General features: G+C 47.3%; 1 protein-coding gene across 1 annotated transcript in view; it reads left to right on the top strand.

The window, feature by feature from the left end:
* The window catches only part of KIF14 (kinesin family member 14), a 56,437-nt gene extending 34,955 nt beyond the window's left edge, over window positions 1-21,482 (top strand). Inside the window, exons 19-29 of the mRNA XM_055144752.1 lie at window positions 2,517-2,610; window positions 3,606-3,738; window positions 6,595-6,692; window positions 10,417-10,511; window positions 12,539-12,763; window positions 12,970-13,151; window positions 14,992-15,147; window positions 15,957-16,079; window positions 17,461-17,535; window positions 18,848-18,986; window positions 20,546-21,482. Coding sequence (XP_055000727.1) covers window positions 2,517-2,610; window positions 3,606-3,738; window positions 6,595-6,692; window positions 10,417-10,511; window positions 12,539-12,763; window positions 12,970-13,151; window positions 14,992-15,147; window positions 15,957-16,079; window positions 17,461-17,535; window positions 18,848-18,986; window positions 20,546-20,895 — 1,670 coding nt within the window. The 3' untranslated portion in view covers window positions 20,896-21,482. The remainder of the gene's footprint in view (window positions 1-2,516; window positions 2,611-3,605; window positions 3,739-6,594; window positions 6,693-10,416; window positions 10,512-12,538; window positions 12,764-12,969; window positions 13,152-14,991; window positions 15,148-15,956; window positions 16,080-17,460; window positions 17,536-18,847; window positions 18,987-20,545) is intronic.
* Window positions 21,483-21,721: the final 239 nt, after the last annotated feature.

Below are 21,721 nucleotides of genomic sequence, written 5' to 3'. Positions count from 1 at the left end.
AGCACTGTCATCCCGATTTGCTCGAGCGGGCACCAGTAACGTCTCCATTGTGAGACTTGTTGTCACTGTTTTTGGCATGTTGAATACGCCACGGGTAGCTTTAAGGCTTTGCCGTGCAGGCAAGATACTCTCGGTAGCTTGCAGGGCTCTCCAAGAGGAGTGGAGGAATTGAACCCGGGTCAGCCATGTGCAAGGCAAATGCCCTATCCGCTATGCTATCACTCCAGCCCCAAACAAAAAATCAGTCTTTTTTTTTTTTCTGCTGGGATGTTTCCGATTAAAAAAAAAAATTTTATTAGTGAATCACCGAGAGGTACAGTAACAGACTTACAAACTTTCGTGCTTGCATTTCAGTCATACAATGATCGAGTGCCCATCCCTCCACTAGTGCCCATTTTCTACCGCTAAGGTCCCAGCATCCCTCCCCCAACCCCCACCCCATCCCCCACATCCCACTCTACCTCTGTGGCAGGGCATTCCCTTTTGTTCTCTCTCCCCTTTTGGGTGCTGTGGTTTGCAATAGAGGCATTGAGTGGCCATTGTGTTCGATCTACAGTCTACATTTGGCATGCATCTCCCAACCTGAGTGGGTCCTCCAAACACCCTTTACTAGGTGTTCCCTTCACTGTCTGAGCTGTCTTTTTCCCTAGCATGTGAGGCTGGCTTCCAAGCCATGGGACAAACCTCCTGGTCCTTATCTCTACTACTGTTGGGTGTTAGTCTCCTATTCTGTTATTTTATATTCCACAGATGAGTGCAATCTTTCTATGTCTGTCCCTCTTTTCTGACTCATTTCACTTGACATGATACTTTCCATGTTGATCCACTTATATGCAAACTTCATGACTTCATCTTTTATAACAGCTGCATAGTATTCCATTGTGTAGATGTACCAAAATTTCTTTAACCAGTCATCTGTTCTTGAGCACTTGGGTTTATTCCAGATTTTGGCTATTGTAAACAGTGCTGCCATGAACATACAAGTGCAGATGTCATTTCTACTATGTCTTTTTGCCTCTCCGGGATATATTCTCAGAAGTGGTATTACTGGGTCAAATGGGAGCTCAGTTTATAATTTTTTGAGAATTGCCCATACTGTTTTCCAAAAGGGCTGAACCAGTCGGCATTCCCACCAGCAGTGAAAGAGTCCCTTTCTCCCCACATCTGCGCCAACACCGGTTGCTTTTGTTTTTCTGGATGTGGGCCAGTCTCTGTGGTGTGAGATGATATCTCATTGTTGTTTTGATCTGCATCTCTCTGATGAGTGATGAAGAGCAATTTTTTATGTGCCTTTTGGCCATTCAGATCTTTTCTTTAAGAAAGTTTCTGTTCATTTCATTGCCCCATTTTCTGATGGAGTTGGATGTTTTCTTCTTGTAGAGTTCAACCTGTTCCTTGTATATCCTTGATATATACCCCTTATCAGATAGTTATTGGGTGAGTATCCTTTCCCATTCTGTAGACTCTTTGTAAAAAATAAGTCCTTTTAAAACAGTTATTCTAGGGGCTGGAGAGATAGCACAGCGGGTAGGGCGTTTGCCTTGCACGCGGCCAACCCGGGTTCAAATCCCAGCATCCCATATGGTCCCCTGAGCATGGCCAGGGGTAATTCCTGAGTGCAGAGCCAGGAGTAATCCCTGTGCATCGCCAGGTGTGACCCAAAAAAGCAAAAAACAAAACAGTTATTCTAACTACTAAAGGAAGATCATAAATCATATGGAGAAAGAAAAAGCTAGCCTCAACAGATTTATCTTTTTTGCTTTTAAATTTTTTAAGTTCAAATTTTTAAATTAATTTTAAAATTAATTCTTTTTAATTTTTTTTCTTTTAAATCTTTCTTTTTAATTTTGTTTTAATTTTGTTTAAAATAGGGGTCCTATGGTTGGAAATACTGTTAATGATAGTTTCACATGCATGTAATTCTAATACTGCACCCATCCCCAGTGGACCCACTCTCTCCCCCCAGGCTCCAACCCCAACCCTCTCACTTCCCCTGTATCCCCCACACACCCCAACTTCATTGTGTGGATCAGGTCTCCCATTGTGTTGCCTTTGGTCCTCCTCCCTCCCTCCTCCTCCTCGCGCCTCCCTCTTCTTCCCTCCTCCTCCCTCCCTCTCCCTCCTCCTCCTCGATCCTCCCTCCTCCTCCCTCCTCCTCCCTCCTCCCTCTTCTTCCCTCCTCCTCTCTCCTCCTTCCTCCTCCTTTTCTTCTCTTTTCTTCTCTCTCTTTTTCTTCCTCCTTTCTCTTCTCTTCCTCCCAGGGGTCGAACCCAGGGCTCCCACATACAAAACCCTTTTAGCCACCTCCCCAAAGTTTGGGCCACGCCAGCAGTGCTCAGGCCTCACCCCTGGCTCTGTGCTCAGGAGAGACCCCTGGTGGTGCTTAGGGACCAGGTGTGGTGCCAGGGATTGGAACTGGGGTTCTTTGGGACGCAGGGCACGTGCCCTTAGCCCTGTCCTTTCCCTCCAGCCCCTCGTAGGTGAGTTTTAAGTCTCCTCTGTGTGTTTCCTTTCAGTTCTGCCCAACTGGAGCTCCATGAAACTCTCCATGATGATCCAGGAAGCCAATGCCATTAGCAGCAAGTTAAAGAAGTGTTATGTTTTCAGCCGGTGAGTCTCAGTTATACGGATTGAAAACGCTGGCTTCAGTCCAGTTCACCCTCAGATCCATTTCATGTTCTCAGCGTTGTGCCGCTTAAGGCTGGGAAGCCACGTGTTGGACCCCAAGGACATCTGTAGGTCACTCTTCAAGGTCACCTTGGAGCTGTTTTTTTTTCTTTCTTTTCCTTGTTTTTTGTGAAGCAAGATAATTTTTAAAAAATTATTATTATTATTATTTTTAAAATTGACACTTTAGGGGCTGGAGCAATAGCACAGCGGGTAGGGTGTTTGTCTTGCACGCGGCTGACCCAGGTTCGATTCCCAGCATCCTATATGGTCCCCTGAGCACTGCCAGGAGTAATTCCTGAGTGCAGAGCCAGGAGTAACCCCTGTGCATTGCCATGTGTGACCCAAAAAGGAAATTAAAAAAAAAAATTGACACTTTAGCGTGAAAGGAGGGGAAGAGGGGAAATGTGCTCAAGAGAGAACGCGGACCGCCAAGAGACAGAGACAGACCAGGAGACACATGTTCAAGGGAGAGCACAGGATGAGGAGCACCCTGCACTGGGGCTGCCAGCAGATTCCACACTGCGAGTGTTTGGACAAAATGCTCTCTCTCAAAAGTACAAGATGTTCTTGTATTAATTTTTTTGTTGACTACTTGGTTTCTGGTTATTTTAAGTACAAACATTATAGTATTTCCATTTTGTATATTGGATTTAAAAACCAAATCAGCAACTTGCTGTTGTAGACAGTAGTTTTTATGTCTACATCAGCAGTTCATAGCATATTTATTTTCTCTCTTTTATTGGCTGGGGGCACGGGGGGCACGGGGGGGGGGGGGGACACGGATGCTACATCCAGCAGTGCTCAGGGTTTAATCTTGGCTCTGTATTCAGGGATCATATAGGGTGTCGGGTATCGATCCCGGCTGGTCGCATTTGGCAAGTACCTTCTGTACAGTCTCTCCGGCCTCTATCTCTGTCTTTGTCCTTGTTTCTCAGACATGATGTGTCCGAGAGAGGAAGTCGGTCCAGCACCTCCATTCGGGTTCGCAACCTGCAACTGGGAATCTCCACTTTCTGGAGTCTGGAGAAGTTCGAGTCTAAGCTTGCAGCCATGAAGGAGCTTTATGAGGTTTGGACCATCATTAAAATACATACAAACTTGTCATTTATTTAGGGAGGCATAGCTGGTGGTGTTTGGTGGGGGGGGGGGTGGCGAGGTGGTTGACAGGGACAGAATCAAGGGCCCCCGCAGGCAAAACATGCCCCCAGCCCTGTGAGCCGTCCCCAGCGCCTCAGGAAACTTTGTACAGTTAAAAAGTGCAGGGCCATCACTCAATACCCCTACTGCAAAGCACAACACCCAATTGGAGAGAGAGATCAAAAGGGAATACCCTGCCACAGAGGCGGGATGGGGTGGGGTGGGTGGAGATGGGATTGGGGGATGGGAGGGATACTGGGTTTATTGGTGGTGGAGAATGGGCACTGGTGGAGGGATATGTTTGCAAACATTGTATGAGGCAAAACAAGCTCGAAAATGTGTAAATCTGTATCTGTACCCTCATGGTGATTCACTAATTAAAGAATAATAAAAAAAAAGTGCAGGGCCAGGGCAGTTGCCAAGCACCAAGCCAGGAGGAGCCCTCGAGCACCTCTGGGCGTGGCCCAGCCCTCCACACCCCTCAAAATCAGCATGCTTTCTCGAGGAAAAAGAACTGAGAACAACAGTGAGGTCCGGCCAGCAGTCCAGCACCTGCCTTCTATCTGTCAGGAAGAAGAGAAAGCTTGGCAAATAAAAACCCATCACATTGTCTGTGGCTTATAAACGATTAACATGCAGCGAACAAAGATCTATATTTGTCAATTTTTTACAGTAAATGGGTTTTGTTTCAGTTTTTTTTTTTTTTTTTTTTTTTTTTTTTTTGGTTTTGGTGTATTTGGGCAGTCCACACCTGTTGATGCTCAGGGGTTACTCCTGGCTCTGCACTTAGTGGTCACTCCTGGCGGTGCTCAGGGAATCATAAAGGATGCTGGGGACTGGACCCAGGTCAGCTGCGTGCAAGGTCAGGGCCCTGCCCTGCTACACTATGGCTCTGGCTCCAAGTTTGGGACCCTCTGATCTAGACTCAGTGAAAGCTACGGTGGTTACTGGAGGGAGAGTGGCAGGAGAAATGGATTGGGGGGCAGGGGGTGCTCTCCTTGGTGATGGGTTGTCTCTGGAAATTAGCCGGGGGTAGAGGTGGAGTGGGGGGTGGGGGGAGGAGGGATGTGGGGTGGGGGAGAGTGCATTGAGGCCCACACGCATATAGAGGTGTTAACCAATGTCCCTGAAATTCCGAAGAATTATAAAACAATTATAAATCATTTTTCAAAAGATTAAAAAGTAACAGACATTTGGAGCTTTGAGGTAGGGATTTCTTTAATTTTCAGACAAGGAACAAGAGGAGCACACGACATTTAGTTGGGTTTAAGAAACACATTAGCGGGGCTGGAGAGATAGCACAGCGGGTAGGGCGTTTGCCTTGCACGCGGCCGACCCGGGTTCAAATCCCAGCATCCCATATGGTCCCCTGAGCACGGCCAGGGGTGATTCCTGAGTGCATAGCCAGGAGTAACCCCTGTGCATCGCCAGGTGTGACCCAAAAAGAAAAAAAAAAAAAAAAAAAAAGAAACACATTAGTAATCTCTTATACAAGAGCGTAATGGCTCCATCATGAAATACAACAATCTTCACAATGAAATACAACAATCTTCACACATTTTTCTCTAGAGAAACTTGATTAGACCATTTTTTAGTGGATTATTCATAACAAGCAATACAAAATTAATGGTTTTAGTTCTGATTTGGGGGGCACATTTTGGGATTCGGGGTGGAAACATTTGAAATATGGTGGTGGGAAGGTACAATGATGGTGGGATCGGTGTTTGAGTATTAAATGTAATGCATTATTGTGAACAAATTTGTAAAAATTGAATTTAAAAAAATGGGGGGGTGGATAATTCCTGATGGTGCTGAGGGGATTATATGTGGTGCCAGGGATTGAACCTGGGTCAGCTGTATGCAAGGCAAGTCACCTACCCGCTATACTATCCCCCGGCCCTCAGCACAATTAGTCTGAGAGAGAAAGACAAATATCAGATGATCTCGGCATAGGTAGGATGTTTCATAAACAAAAACCAAATAGCAAGGGTGCAGATAAAACTAATCCCAAACTAATGGAGAGCAGAGAATGCCAGGGGAGGGGTGGAGAGCTGGTACACAGAGGAAGGGGCTGAAGTGGTGAAACAGAATTGGGGTGGTAGGTATGTTGTGACAAATTTTGCAGAGGTGTGAAAAGAACCCCTCACACAGGTATGTAATCAGATTACCTCATAGAGATGTCAACCAGGGTGTAAATCTGTATTACCTGAAAAAGAAAAATATCGGGGCTGGAGCGGCAGGTAGCACAGCAGGCAGGGCATTTGCCTTGCATGAGACCAACCAGGGTTTGATTCCCAGCATCCCATATGTTCCCCCAGCACCGCCAGGAGTAATTCCTGAGTGCATGAGCCAGGAGGAACCCCTGTGCATTGCCGGGTGTGACCCAAAAAGAAAAAAACAACATCCTGAATGAATGACAGTGCACTGGGGAGGGGGAGGGGTTGGGGTGGGCGTGCCTTGCATGCAGCTGACTGGGATTCAATCCCTGGCATTCCATGTGGTCTCCAGAGCCTGCTAGGAGTGACCCCTGAGTGCAGATCAGGAGTAAGTCCTGAGCACCACCAGGTGTGGCCCAGAACAAAACAAAACCGTTTGGGGCCACACCCTGGCTTGGTCCCGGGCAGTGTTGGGGTACCAGGATCACCCCAACCCCCAAGCACACGTGCAAGCCTTTGAACTTTCCCCCTGAACTAAATTGGTGTTTGAATTATAGCAGTCTAGAGACATTTTTCTTCATTGCTAGAGAACTTTTAGTCCAGAGTGACTTGAGTGTCCCCTCTTGCCTAGGGTGACAGCAGCAGGAGTGAAGATGTCTTCTGTGACCCCGAGGACGAGTGGGAGGCCGACATCACAGATGTTCCTGTTTCTTCCTTTTCTAGGAGAAGGTAAAGACATTCTCGTTCCCGGTTTTCCGGTTCTGGGTATCCATACACATGGCCTCTCTATTTTGAAAGATCTATATTCTTGTGACGGATCTGGCCCTGCTAGCAGCCCCATAAGTAAGAAAAGTCGTGCAGTCCTGGTCCAGTTACAGCACTTAGGGGATGAAATTGTTTATCGGTCCTTTAGAATAGGAGCAAAAAAGTCCGGTGTTTCGCCCTTTAACTTAAGAGCCGCTGATAAGCGTGTAAATCTTGTTTGCTATAGCGATGAGCGGTGTTTATCACTTCCTCTCTCTCCAGAGCCTGGCATACTCTGTGGTGTTTTATTATAAGTTGTAGAATTTGAAATGCAGCGAAGTTAGTATGCGCCCCGTGGAAGAGTAAATCACGGTGGCAGGGAACTTCTGTCTGTGACAAATGCTGCTTTTTAAGGGCGCACATAAAAGCCTCCCCTGGTGAATAGAGGCCTTTCAAGGAGGCGCGAGGTCCGTGTCGCCCACACACGCACGGAGCACAGAGGGACACAGAGCCAGAGCAAGGGCGGGTAGAGAGGCGTTGGTCTTGGAACCCGCTGGCCCCTCAGTTCGGTCTCTAAACAAACACGCCTTTTCAAATAAATGCTTCTTAGTGTGGTTTCCAAACAAGACTCCTGTCTGCGGTGGCCGAGGACGCGGAGATGAATGGGGGATTAGTAACGGCGTCTCCGGGCGAGACAGGGAGCTGTGGGCAGAGGCAGTTGCTGAGCCCTCCGCTGCAGTGGAGGTGGTGGGGGTGAGATGGGGGCAACATGGGCAGGGCCTGGCGGTGGGCAGGGTGGGGCCTGCTCGTGACCTGGCTGACTAGCTGCAGGAACACGCGGCTCCCGAGATGGCCGGGCAGCCTGGGTTTGATCTTTGAACGCGATGAAGTTTGGGAGTATTATTACTATGGGCGGGGGCTGGGTGCGACCCAGGGACACTCTTGGATATACTCTGGGTACTCTCCTGCCTGTGCAATTCAGGGCCACTCAGGTGAGCAGTGCTGTGGACCACTAGGGCTGAGGGTGGGGGGCTGTGTTGGCAGAGCTTAAACTTAGGGTCTCGTACAGGTGAGGTGAAGCTCCCTGCCCGACCCTGTCACTGTCACTGTCATCCTGTTGCTCACTGATTTGCTCGAGCAGGCACCAGTAACGTCTCCACTGTGAGACTTGTTGTTACTGTTTTTGGCATATCGAATACACCACAGGGAGCTTACCACACTCTGCCATGCAGGCGGGATACTCTTGGTAGCTTGCCAGGCTCTCTGAGAGGGACGGAGGAATAGAACCCGGGTCGGCCGCGTGCAAGGCAAACGCCCTACCCGCTATGCTATGGCTCCAGCCTGACATGACGGATTTGAGGTTCCCAGGGAGGATCTCCAGGCATATGCTCCCATGCAGGGCGTTTTGTTTATTCATTGGGTAGGGCCATACCCGGTAGTGCTCAGGGGTCACTCCTGGCTCGGTGCTCAGGGAAAAATTGTTTCTCCTGCTACTTCTTTGATCCCCAAGAACGTGGATGAGGGCAACAAGGGCCATCCCAGGATGAGCGCTCAAGTCTGTGGGTGAGGGCCGAGTCCACCGTGGGCCTTGTTCTTGGGAGCTTTGTGCCCACGGAAGAAGATTAAATCTTGATATTGTCCGAGGATACATTTTCTGATCTAATGCCAATAGACATTTGGAGATAACTGCAGGTGATTTAGCTTGAGGACTTTAAATGGAGTCGGCCTCTGGCATTAATATGGCACGTTGACTGTCCCCGTGTGGAAGTTGGTAGTTAGGGCTTGGGATACTCAAGCACCTTTGGCGTAACATAAGCCTCCCGACAAAGCTCCAGATTCCTCAGAGGGGACTGCATAGATAGCTTTAGACTCTAGAATTACTGGTTTCGTATTTTTTTTTATTATAAACAGATACACACACACTGTGTGTGTGTGTGTGTGTGCTTAGAAGTGTTCATTCACAAGGTGTGTTTTAATCATTAATGAACGTTAGAATTTTTGCCTTATTGAAAGTTGGCAATGTACAGGTTTTTTTCTTTTTTTTTTTTTTTGCTTTTTGGGTCTCACCCAGCGATGCTCAGGGGTTACTCCTGGCTCTGCACTCAGGAATTACTCCTGGCGGTGCTTGGGGGACCATATGGGATGCCGGGGATTGAACCCGGGTCGGCCGCATGCAAGGCAAACGCCCTACCCGCTGTGCTATCGCTCCGGCCCTGTACAGGTTTCTTCTGTTGGCTTTTCTGGTTAGTAATCAGGCAGCAATAGTTTTGTTACTGAAACATCAAAACTTCTCAGCATTTTCCCAAGATTTTGAAGTGAGGTGTTTCCACTTGGCAGAGATGTTTTTGAGAAATTTATAAAAAGTATCATAATTTGTTATAAAAAAAGAGAGAGAGCGAGAAAAAGAGATGAATTACTTGTGCTTAGAGACCTTGTATATGAAGTTTCAGCCTTGTAAGAATGTTTATGACAGAATGGCAAACTCTGAGAATGCCTGCGGGTAATGGAAATGCTGACAGATTCTTAATTATGGAACAGCTTCCAAGCAATGAGATGCCACAGTCGTTCTGCAATAAAATAGACTGTTTGAGCTGCCCATAAATTCTGAGCGGTGCCCTGGACAGTTAATAGTAACATTTCCCCTGAGGTTAAGTAAAACTTCTTTGACGAGAATGTGACAAGCGTTTTTCTTTGTGTTTAAATCTGGTTCAACTACAGTGGGATTGAAGTCAAGTGTTCCTCAGCGAGACTAGGATTGATACCTCAGCATCAACACCTCTGAGAACTGATAACTTTCCCTCCCGGTTACCCGTCATATTCCGGCTTTCTTCTTGGAATCGGTGGGCAGGGGTGTGGTGGGCGTGGAGGGGAATAGCATATGAAACCCTTTGGGAATACTGCCCACAGTTCATTCGGAAAAAGATTCCCGGGGATCCCCTGGATTTATATCTAGGCCACAGCTCTCATGGTTTCGTGGACTCAGCTGCCACCGGAGTTAGAGCGTAGAGCCGTGCTGGGCGAAGGTGGTATGGTAGTAGAATGACTTTTTGCAGTAAAGAAACAGGAGCCTGTATTCCCCCTCGCCCCCCCCCAAAGAGAAATAGCCAGTCACACGCAAGGAAAGATCTGGAGATTTTTTTTTATAGGCTGCAGGGAAACAGGGAAATAGGATTCTTTCCTCCTTTCATGCTAGAGATATTTACTGAGGTTTGATTACCCTGGATTATTTCTTTCCCTGCTGAAGATCCTTCCCAGGGTCAAGTCTGAGCTTCCTTAGTTGGCATACAGGGCCTGCCCTGTGCTGGCACCCCTCCCTTGCCCCCATTCTCATTCTTCAGGGGTGCTCTGACCCCATTCCCACTCAGGGCGCGAGCGCTAACCACTGCGCCTGTTCTCCTGGTGTGCGCTACTTCTGAGCGGTGCTTGCCTGAGTCTTCCCCTTCCCCCTGCGCACGAAACTCGTGAGCCCAGAACGGTGCCTGCCATCTCCCCCACCGTCAGCAGAACCTCTCCGTAGCTGGAATGTTCATCTCGTTTGATCAACTGCAAGCTCGAAACAACGCCTGTAAATAGCAAACTCTGCCCACGGAAGCGAGGAAATTTAATCTTTGCCGAATCTGTTCTGAGTTGCTTTAGAGAATGGAGATGGTTTGGATGCCAAAGAGCAGCATATAGCCAGCCTCTAGTTTTATGGCTTGTTGTTTTTCAGGAGTCGGAGTTTGATGAAGAACAGAAGAATTTCTGGTTGTTTACATAATGTACAAGCCCACCCGATTCAGATTAATGGTTCTTCACATTCGTCAGGTATTTTTTGCATCAGTTTGTTTTGTTTTGGGGTCACACCTGGAGATGCCCCAGGCTCACTCTGACTTTGCACTCGGATCACTCTTGGCAGTGCCTGGGAGTTCGTAGAGGATGCCAGAGATCAAACCTGGGTCAGCCACGTGCAAGGCAAACACCTTATCTGCTGTACTGTTTCTCCAGCCCTTTGCATCAAATTTTCTTGTGTGCTGAGAAAAGCAATCCCTTGTTTCATGGTCTCTGTCTCTCTCTCTCTTTCTCTTTTTCCTCTCTCCTCTCTCTCCTCTGTCTGTCTGCCTCTCTCTTTCTGTGTATCTGTTTCTGTCTCTGTCTGTCTGTCTGTCTGTCTGTCTGTCTCGTTTAGCACTCAGACATCACTCCCAGTGGTGCTCAGGAGACCATGCGTTACAGGGGATGGAACCTGGGGCTTCCCCTGGAAAATGTCTCCCTGCCCTAATTTCACGTTCTTGTATAAATCGTTTCCATATCCTAGAAGCTTCCCTTTTCTTTGTTAAGCTAGAGGGATGAATTGGGGCGTGGGGGGTGGGAGGCGGGGATCCTCTTTGAAAAATTCTGGCTCTGATTTATTTTCTGAACTTTTAGCAGGTTCTGGGGATGTCGTTCAGTGGCAGAGCACTGGCCTTGCGCGTGTGAGGCCCTGACTTCTCTCCCTTGCACTATAAAAAGCCTTTAGTAGAGAGGTGAATTCTAATGTGTGAGACGTATATGTTCACAGAAATGAACACAAACATCATTTTCTATAAGTTAAAAAAAAAAAAAGGCGGGGCTGGAGTGATAGTACAGGAGGGAGGGCACTTGCCTTGCATGCAGCTGACCCTGGCTTGATCCCTGGCACCCAGAGGGTCCTGTGTGCACTACTAGGAGTGATTCCTGAGCACCGCCAGGTGTGGCCCGCCCCCTGCTGCACCAAAATAATATAATAAATAATAATAATAATAATAATAATAATAATAATAATAATAATAATAAATGGGTCTGGCGGGCTAGAACTCCTCTGGCTAAGCACCTGCTTTGTGTGAAGGAAGCGCAGGTTTGTCTCAGCACCTCCTGGCCCCTAAGCACCACCAAGGGTGGCCTCCCCACTCTACAGCGGTGGTCCAACCCACCCCCACCATGGAAAGCAAAATGGAAAACATATCATTTTACTTGTCATTTGCGTGAGGAGGGGAAAAAAAGACAGCATACACATTTGTGCTGAAAATGGGTATGATATCTCCGGAGAACGAGCCCCAAATGCCTGACAGTGCCACAGTCCCAGGGGACGTGGGGAAGGGACTGTCCAGGGAGGGTCACTTCCTCTTTCCTGTCGCCTTGGGATCCTTCTGAATCTTATGCAGCATGCACATATCATGAGAGTTAATTTGTTAATTTGAAGCATGTTTAAAGAGAAGGCTATAGGGGCCTGAGAGAGAGAGTATAATGGGTAGGTCGTTTGCCCTGTACACAGTGCTCTGTACACAGAGAGTATAATGGGTAGGTTGTTTGCCCTGTACACAGAGACTTGGGTTCGATCCCCAGCATCACATATAGTCCCCTGAGTCTGCCAGGGGTGTCCCAGAACAAAGTTATGTGGAGACCTCTGGACAGTGTATGCTGACAGCCTGCTTGGAGCACGGAGGCCCAGACAAGGAGCTTTTACAGAGGAGAAACACCAGGCATTCCTACTCAGATAGTTTGTTCCATTAGTGTCTTTTTTTTTTCCGTCTTATGAATTAATTTTGTTTCTGTCACATCTATTTTTATTTTATTTATGCAATTGTCATTGTTTTTCAACAACTCACAGTTCCTTAGCTGTTGTCAAAAAAGTAAAGAATGAAAGTAAACAGTGGTTACATGTGATTTTTGATTTCTTTTTTATCTATATGATATTTGAGGAAATACTAACGTATGGATTGACGCCCTTGAGGCATTCATTGACCCCGTTAATGGAATTATTTTCACTTTGAGATGTAATCATAGAATATATTGGAATAAGAATTTCAGTTTGCTTACCCATCCTATTGATACAGGAATAATGGAGAAATCAAGCGCCGTCTATTCAAATGCAGCAGAATCACTAATTCCTGGAATTTGCAAAGAATTGATATGTTCATCACTAGATACTTTCGAACAGAATTACAATGAAGAAAAGACCATGGCGGACAGCCTGCTGAGTAGTTTTCTTAAAATTTATAACGGGCTCTTTGCCATTTTGAAAGCTTACGAAGAACAAGATGAAGAAAGTCAGGAGAACTGTAAGCTCCCTCCATGCTTTTCTTAACGATTCAACTTTCTTGGCTTTCTGCTTTGTTTTGTACCATGTTTCCCATCCATCCATTTGTTCCATTCTGTGTATCCATTTTCTGATTGTGTTACAGCCTTTGGGTTGTGATCATGTGCGTGCTAACCGTGTTTCTCTGGAGATCATTTCTTCCAATCATTTTCTTTCTTTCTTTCAAAGTATTTTCTGATCGAGCAACCCAGTCACTTACTCTGCAAGTCACGTGTGCTTTCGGGCAGCTCTCGGTGCTGGTGCCGCACTGGCTGGATGGCGTCCGTCCTTCTTGTAACCCCGCAGGACTGGAAGACGACCTGAGGCAGGAGGTCAAAAAACTAGGAGGCTACTTGCAGTTGTTTTTGCAGGTAACTTGACTTGCTGATTATCAGTGGGAGAAGTTTTTCCGGTAAGGACTTCTTACTGACTTTCTGCTGTTGGCTTCTTCCCCCAATTAGACCTGTAGCATTTGCCAAAGTGAGTTCTGTTTCAAAACCCCGAATGTCCACACTGAGTTACTGAGCCAAGACTTGACAGGGCTTTCTGGGGAGCAGACCAAGCAGGGGGCGTGATTTGCCTCTACTGGCTCCCTTACCACTCACGTCACAGTCCCTGGTGAGGGTGCTGTCACCCGCACCCTTTTATAGGCTTAGGAATGTGTCCCGGGCAGAGAGGAGCCCGTTCTCCATGACAGCACCACTGAGTGATGGGGCTGGAGTTGGACCCAGAGCTCATGCTCATAACAGTCACACCAGGCTGGTCCTGGGCACACGAGGCAGAGTCTGTTCCTGCTTATGGCCTGGGGAGGGCTCGCTGCTGGAGTCACACACCTGGTGACCTCGATTGGGTCGAGGATTGGGAATGCTTTGGGCGAGGTCAGGCCTGAGTGTGAGAGGGGAGTCTTGAGGCAGTGGCGTCCTGCCGGAGGCACGGCAGCAGCTCAGGGGTGCGGGAGCAGCTTCCAGGGCTGACTCTGCGTGGGAGCTGGCCCACCCTGCTGTGAGAGTGCCCCCCCCCCATGTCTTCTTTCCTAGTTTGTTCATTATTTCTCTTTCTGTGCTGGGAATCAAACCCAGGTCTCCTGCATACAAAACACACATGTTGACACTGTGCCACATCCCGAGCCGACAATAATCCTCTCGGAAGTTTCTGGAAATTACCGTAAGACATTTCTGTTTCTGTATCTGTAGCCAGAGTTTCATGACATGACTAAAACTAGCCACAAGTTTTGTTGGGCAATTATTTTTTCTTTCCTGTTTTTGGGGTACGAGTTTGTGAGGGGTGTTCCGGGGTTTGGTGTCACGCCACCTGGTGGTGCTCAGGGCTTTCTCCTGGCCCTGCACCCAGGGATCTCTCCTAGTGGGACTCAGGGGACCCTCTGGAGTGTCAGAGACTGAACCCAGGTTGAACCCGGGTTGGCCATGTGCCAGGCAGGTACCCGCCCCGCTGTACTCTCTCTCCAGCGTCTTGATAGCGCTTTCTCAATGTCATTGAGCTAACAGGTGAAACTGGCATCTGTCATTGATTTGTCTTTTCATAGGAGCCACTCCCAGTGGTGTCACGGGGGTGTAGGGGGAAACGATACCTCAGGTCAGAGATGGACTCTGGCCTTACTGTGTTAGCTTGTGCTCTGCCACTCGAGCCGCAACCCTGGCCACAGACGTTTACTGTAAAGGTCCATTTTTCTTCTCTAGGGGGGCTTTCTGAGTCCACCCAAGACGTGGTCAAACACTGCTCTGATAACCCTGTACAGCCCCGCCCCACAGCTCAACACGTTGGTTCATTCACCAGGGGTCCCCTGGCAAGGACAGTGCGTGCTGGACAGACAGGGGATGGGATGTCTGATTTTGAATACTGAGGCTCTGCAGATACTTACCAGATGACCAGTTCGTGGGGACAGATCTCCTGGATGAGATTCTCTTTGCATATAGGTGATGAGGAGATACAGGGGTGGGTGGCCACCTAGTGTGGGTACCAACACCACCAGCCAGTCCTAGAGAGTCGGGGCAGACATGCGCCTGGAAGAGTCACCCTAGTGGGCCAGCCCCGGAGGTGGGCAAGGACTCCGCAGGGCATGTGTGGGCCCCCACATCCCTTTCCCTCCCCCTCTCCCTCTGACTCCTCCCCTCTCCCCTCCCCGCCATAAAGGCAAGTGCCCTGCCTGCTGTACTATCGCCCGGCCCCTCATGGTCCGTTTTTACCTTACAGGGATGTTCCTCGGAGATTTCATCAATGGTGAAGGAAGCGCAAACCAAAGTCACCGAGATTGTTTTACAAACTGTAAAGCACGTGGGGCGGTTGGCAGTTCTGGCAGGGAGCAGGCTGCACTTTCTGGAGAGCAGCGCCAAGGCTGCTGCCGCGCAGGTAACTGAGCGACGCTGAGCTGGAAGGAGCCTTTGAGGAAGTGGAGTTGAGGGTAGAGACTTCTGAAAATAGCATCACGGAACAGGGTGGGGTTTTAATTTGAAAATAGCTCTAACTGGGGCCAGAGAGGTAATACAGAGGGTTGGGCGCTTGCTTTGCACGCAGCTCACCCTGGTTTGATCCCCGGCATCTCACATGGTCCCCCCAGCTCTCCAGGAGTGATTCCTGAGCCCAGAGCCAGGAATAACCCCCAGCATCACTGGGTGTGGTCCAAAAACAAACAAACAAATTTTAAAATAAAACGAAAATTTAAAAAATAAATTACGAAAAATTACTACAAAAAAAAAAAGAGAGAGAAAGAAAATAGCTCCTACTTTTCAAGTTTGGCAAGATTTAACCTGGCTTCCATCTCATCTGTTTAGAGAACTGGATTCTTTTGGAACCTTGCCCGACCTGTTGTATTGGTTTGGCCATAGCTGATGCTCTCATCACAGGACGAACCCTTTATAATGCCAAAACACTTGCTAGCTTGACTCCTTCACACTCTTAAACAGCATTGTGTTTGAGCGGTCTGCATCTCCGCAATGCAGAATCCAGCCCAAGCTAATGAGCATTGTCACAACATGTTATACATAGGACCAAGCGACAGATTGGACCATTTTCTTTCCTTAGAGGCTTCTAGTTCTTATCCCATAATTACTGGATTTTAAACTTGGAGTATTAGCCCTAAAAAAAAAAAAAAAAGAAAGAAAAGCAGAAATTATAATTTTATATTTGATCTTTTTTGTTTTAATGTAAAAACATTCTAGGAGGAGTTCATGGAAGCTATTTATGATGGTGTAGGCTTAGGAATGAAGATCCTTTTAGATTCTACATTAGAAAGAGCAAAAGAATTTCAACACACTCTCTCAAGCCAGTATGCCCAGAATGAGGTAAGAGGATTAAAAGAGGGTGCTATCTCTCACCATGCCACCGGCAAATTGATTTTCTAAAAAACAGCTTAGCTGAGAGGTTGGAGAGAGAGTACAGTGGGTGGGGTGCTTGCCTTGCATGTTGCCGACCCAGGTTTGATCCCGAGCATCCTGTATGGTCCCCGGGGAACTGCCAGGAGAGATTCCTGAGTGCAGAGTGAGAATTAAGCCCTGAGCATTGCCGGGTGTGGCCCAAAACAAAAAAACAAGTTTAGCTCCAAGAACTGGAGTTTTATGCATTTGTCTATTTTAATTTGCCTTGGGCTGTTTTGTTATTGGAGACTGCAGACCTGAATTTAGTGAGGGTGGAGGTGGGGTGTGGGGAGGGTGGGGGGAGGGGAGGGTGGGTGGGGAGGGATCCTGCAATGGAGGAGGGAAGCTGGCCATGTGGAGTGCACTGTGGGATGGTGTATGCATGAAGCCCTGTCGCTCACAGTACTGTAAATCCTGCGCTTCCAGTAGAAATAATGATAAACAAAAAGAAAAAACACTTTTCACTGCATGGTGAAAATGTTTTACAGTTCTGTGAGATGATGAATGTTGGCTGTGTTGTGATTATTTCATAGTACGTTCAATTACGTACCGTCCCTCCAACTAACACAATCTTATATGTCCATCATAGATCAATAAAACTGGAAAAATGCATACATAGAGACCTCAAATAATAATATATGCTGAAGATATCGGTTACTTCAGTCACTTCCAAGGGAAGCTTTAGACATTTCATTACTACAAATACTTTTTAAACAAATGCTATCATTGTAACAAATCTCAGAGGACACCCATCGCAAATATAGACATTGACTAGGCAGTTTGTCTGGAAAGAAGTTTTTTTTACTTGACTTCGGTACTTTAGCTGTTGAATTGCAGTTCCAGAAAAAGAACGCTGTTCTCTGATTTATAGGCCAGAGTCCTTTTTTTTTTCCTTTAAAAGTTAATTCTACAGTTTAGACTGCATGGCTACAATAGTGTTCATGTTTATGGCTTTTATTTATTTATTTTTTTGTAGGGGTGGCTGGGCTTACTCCTGACTCTGGAAGACCACATGGGGTGCTAGGGATCAAATCTGGGTTGCCATATGCAAGGCAATCTCCTGACCTGCCTAATTATCATTTTGACTCCGAGTTTATGGTTTTGATGTACACAGGTGCACCCCACAACCATCAAAGTGTCCAAGACCCTCCACTGCTGAACTTGAGACTATTCTTCTCCTTATCCTGTCTGTCCTCACAGTCCTAGGATTCGATCCTTCCGAATGTTATTTGCTTAATAACATTTTAATACCCTTGTACAGTAAAATATTTCTGGAATGATTGTTTAAAAAGGATAAAATATCTTCCAGGCTTCCAAACAGATGTGCGCTCACGCCACGGGATTGATTGGATCTCTGGAAAGCATCTTTGCCGAGTGGAAAACAGTAAGAGGAACGAAGTTCTTAAAATCCACTTCTTTTATAACTGCATTTGGTTCAAGTAGAGCTGCTCATCTTCTGTTATTTGGGAGAGGGGGCAGTGCCAGGAGCCCAACCCCAGGCCTCATGTGTGCACAGGGCTCCCCTGCCCCCCTCCCCACCCCCCGGGCCCTGTTCTGTGTTTGTGCTCAGCCACAGATCTCCTTTGTGCATGTTGGGTTGAAGCCCACGTGGCAGTGCCCTCGCTCCTCCCTCCGGGATGTCACAGCTTACTAGTTTTAGCAGGGACAGGCTAGTGTATAGAAGTTGATTTTTTTTTTTCTTTTTGGGTGACACCCAGCAATGCTCAGGGGATTACTTCTGGTGGTCCTTGGGGGACCATATGGCATGCTGGGGATTGAACCCAGGTCGGCCGCATGCAAAGCAAGCGTCCTACCTGCTGTACTATTGCTCTGGCCCCAAGTTGATTCATATTAATGTATTTTATCTATCTTACTCCCATAATAACTGTCATTTTTGCTGAAATAGTTATGGCAGCCCCTCTCCCCCAACTGTGTTTAACAATCTGCACAGAGATTTTAAAGCATCAGCGAATGGGACGACTTATTTACTTTTTTTTTTTTTTCTTTTTGGTTCACACCTGGCGATGCACAGGGGTTACTCCTGGCTCTGCACTCAGGAATTACTCCTGGAATGGCTCAGGGAACCATACGGGATGCTGGGAATCGAACCTGGGTCGGCTGTGTGCAAGGCAAACACCCTACCCGCTGTGCTATCACTCCAGCCCCCTTACTTACTTATTTTTGAGGGAGACCCAGTGGTGCTTGGAGGCTACTCCTGGCTCCATGCTTGGGGTTGCTCGAAGCAGTGCTCAGAGGCTCATGCAGTGCTGGGGATCGAACCTGGGCCTCCTGCATGCGCATTCTGCCCACTGAACTCTCTCCAGCCCTGTAGACAGAAAGTCATTTACTCTCATGTCACACGTAAGGAGGAAAATATGTTAGTGAGTTAAAAAGGAGGAACATGGTTCAGAGCAATAGAACAGCAGATGGGCACTTGCCTTGCACACACTGACCCTGGTTCCATCCCCGGAATCCCATAAAGATCCTTGAGCACAGAGCCAGGAGTGAGCCCTGAGCACCACTGGGTATGGCCCAGACCACCATCCACCCTCCCCCACCCCCCCTCAATAGAACTAAGCACAGGTCAGGAGATGGAACCCAGCTCTCTCAAAGGTAAGAGTTAAGCACTGACTAAGCCTCAGTGCCGTGGGTCCTAGTACATGCACTTAGAAACACATTAACTTCGTTTTCCACAGAAAAGTTTCAGAACTCAAGTGCAAGAAGAAGATTCTGGTTACCAGGATGGGAAGAAGATGGCTAATCTTGCCTCTGAATTCCTGAAGTTAAAACAGTGCTTAGAGCAAACCATTCAAATGACCGTGTCTGCGCTGAGAGGTATGGCGCCCAAGTGGGATTTGGAGTCAAGCAGAAATTTAGAGTTGAAGGACTCAGACTTCCCGCCCCCCAAATCTATCTGAAGCATAGCATGCTTTTTCACCGACATTAATTACACTTACAGAAATTTGCATCTTTTCGTTCCCATTTATTATATCTAAGCCCCTTTACCTAAAAAGTTAGACCCTAATAAGTGGGATGATTTTTTTTAACTTTTCAGTTAAAAAAAATTTTTTTTTTTAGTTGAATCACTATGAATTGCAAAGTTACAAAGATATGGTTAGTTCAGGCATATATTGTTCCAACGCCAATCCCTTCACCGGTGCCCACCACCTTCCACCAATGTTGCCAGTTTCCCTCCCACCCTCCAGCCTGCCTCGGGGGCAGGCACTTTCCCCTCCCCATGTTCTACTGTCCCCTTCTCTAACTTATCCCCCTCACCCCTCACCCCGTGCCAAGTTTCCTAGCAAAGACCAGTTCTACTCTTCATTTCTATCACCACTGGGCTTTTGATAGTCCTCTGCAAAGTTTCTTTCTTTCTTTTTTTTTTTTCAATTTTTTTATTTTTATAAATTTTTAAAAAAATTTTATTGAATCATCGTGAGAACAGTTACAAAGCTTTCAGGATTAAGTCTCAGTCATACAATGATCCAATACCCATCCCTTCAGCAGTGCACATGTTCCACCACCAAGAATCCCAGTATACCCCCCCTCCCACCCGCCACCCTGCCTGTGTGGCAGATGATTTTCACTTTATTCTCTCTTTACTTTGATTACATTCAATTTTCAACAGAAAACCCACTATTGTTATTTGGAATTTCCCCCCCCCCCCAACAATCAGACCTGCCGAAAAGGCATTATTAGATCATTTGTTTTCTATTGCTGATAATGAAGAGCATGTGATGTCCCATGGCCCCAAAAGTAGGCTCGCAGTTTTGGAATTCTGGTATTTTAGTAATTAAGTCCAGAGGTATTTCTGCCAGCAGCCACTGCATTCCGAGATTGGTTTGTGTGCCTCTGGGATCATGGCCACTCAGGGGCGGAGGAGCCGATCCCCTGCGAAGTTTCTTTGTACCTCACATAGGAGAGAGATCATTCAGAGTCTGTCCCTTTTCCTCTGACTAATCTCACTCAACATGATACTCTCCAGGTCCATCCAGGTTTCAGCAAAATTGCATGACTTTATCTTTTCTGAAGGCTGCATAGTATTCCATTGTGCAGATGTATCGTAGTCTATCTGGGCATCTGTCTGAGGGCATTGGGGTGGTTTCCAGATTGGTTGTGACTAGTGCTGCAGTGAACATAGGTGTGCAGCTATCTTCTCTGCATTGTGCTTTTGGGACCTTGAGGTATATTCCCAGGAGTGGGATCGCTGGGTCCCATGGAAGGGAGTTGTTTGAGGAATGTCCATATTGTCTTCCCAAAAGACTGGTTCAGTTGACGTTCTAGTGGGATAACTTTAAACCCTTCAGAATTGTCTCATAAGGAGACAAACTTAGAAGCCAGGAGCGCTGAGGGACAGTGGGAAGGCCAATGAGCTTCTTCTTCTCCCCGCACAGGACGCCCTGGCGATGCGCCTCTCTTCAAGAGCAGTGTCAGTAATCTCTGCAGCCTGGTCAGGGGGCTGCACGCCGCCCTCGGCGTCCATGTGGCCTCCGTGGATGGCAGTCAGGAGACAACCCCTCGCCTCGGCCTCCAGGACCTGGAGTCTGTCGCCAAGTCCCTCATTCTCTGCTTTGGCTCCGAACTGAGTCCGGATCTGTGGGAAGCTGGCCGGGAGAAGGGCAGAGGAGGAGGCCCGCAGACGGGTTTGGGCCGCGCTGGCCGGGACACGACGGACTGGACACCAGCGCTGGATGGTGCCGTGAGCTCAGAGGAATGTACCCCCAGGAGGATCCAGTGGGTGTGAACACGGTGGGCAGGGGAGGCACTTTAACGCCCAGGACCAGCCGTGAAGGAGCCCCAAGGGGGAGCCCCCCAGAGGGAGAGGACGTGAAGCAGCAACAGGGGAGTGTGACTGTGGCAGAGCCCAGGGCTGCCGGGGGGAGTGGTGGACCCCAGATCTCAAGTGCCCGAGGAGTCGCTCCTGAAGTCTTTCTGCAGTTCTTCCTGATTCTCTCCGTACTGAAACCTGGGCGCAACAGAAGGAAACTGAGAATTAGGAATAAAACCAAGTGATGGCATTTCTCTATTTTTTCCCTGCTTTACATTTGAAACATTTCTCTCGAGCATGGAGACACTGTCAAGTTGGTTCATTAGGATGTTTATAAATAGTTCTTTTTCTCAGGACTGGAAAATTGAATAACAGTACCGTTGTGCCTTTTCCCTCCTCTGCAAATAGCAAGGACAAGGTTTATGGTGAAATCATCAATGTCAGTTGAACTAAGAAAGCTAAATTTGCATTGGAAAATCCTCCTAAACTTTCTTCCTGAAGGGCCAACTCCTTGCCATCTTGAATAGCATGTTCAAGGGCATGGTTTCCAAACTGTAATGTAAATATGGATTAAATTATACATATGAATATTCATTTACATTGTAATTTAGAAAAAGTCTTTCTGAATTATAAATAGTTCTTCATTACACGTTAATAATATGACTCAACGACCTGATTGGATGCTGTGTTATCTAAGTTCCAGAATGGTGGCTGTGAGGATATAATTTTTTTTTAATTTATTTTATTGAATCACCATGTGGAAAATTACAATGCTTTCAGGCTTAAGTCTTAGTCATACAAT

This window comes from Sorex araneus, chromosome 7, assembly GCF_027595985.1.
Source record: "Sorex araneus isolate mSorAra2 chromosome 7, mSorAra2.pri, whole genome shotgun sequence".
NCBI lineage: Eukaryota > Metazoa > Chordata > Mammalia > Eulipotyphla > Soricidae > Sorex > Sorex araneus.
Note: the sequence above shows the minus strand (reverse complement) of the source record. Positions and strands in the feature narration are given on the sequence as shown.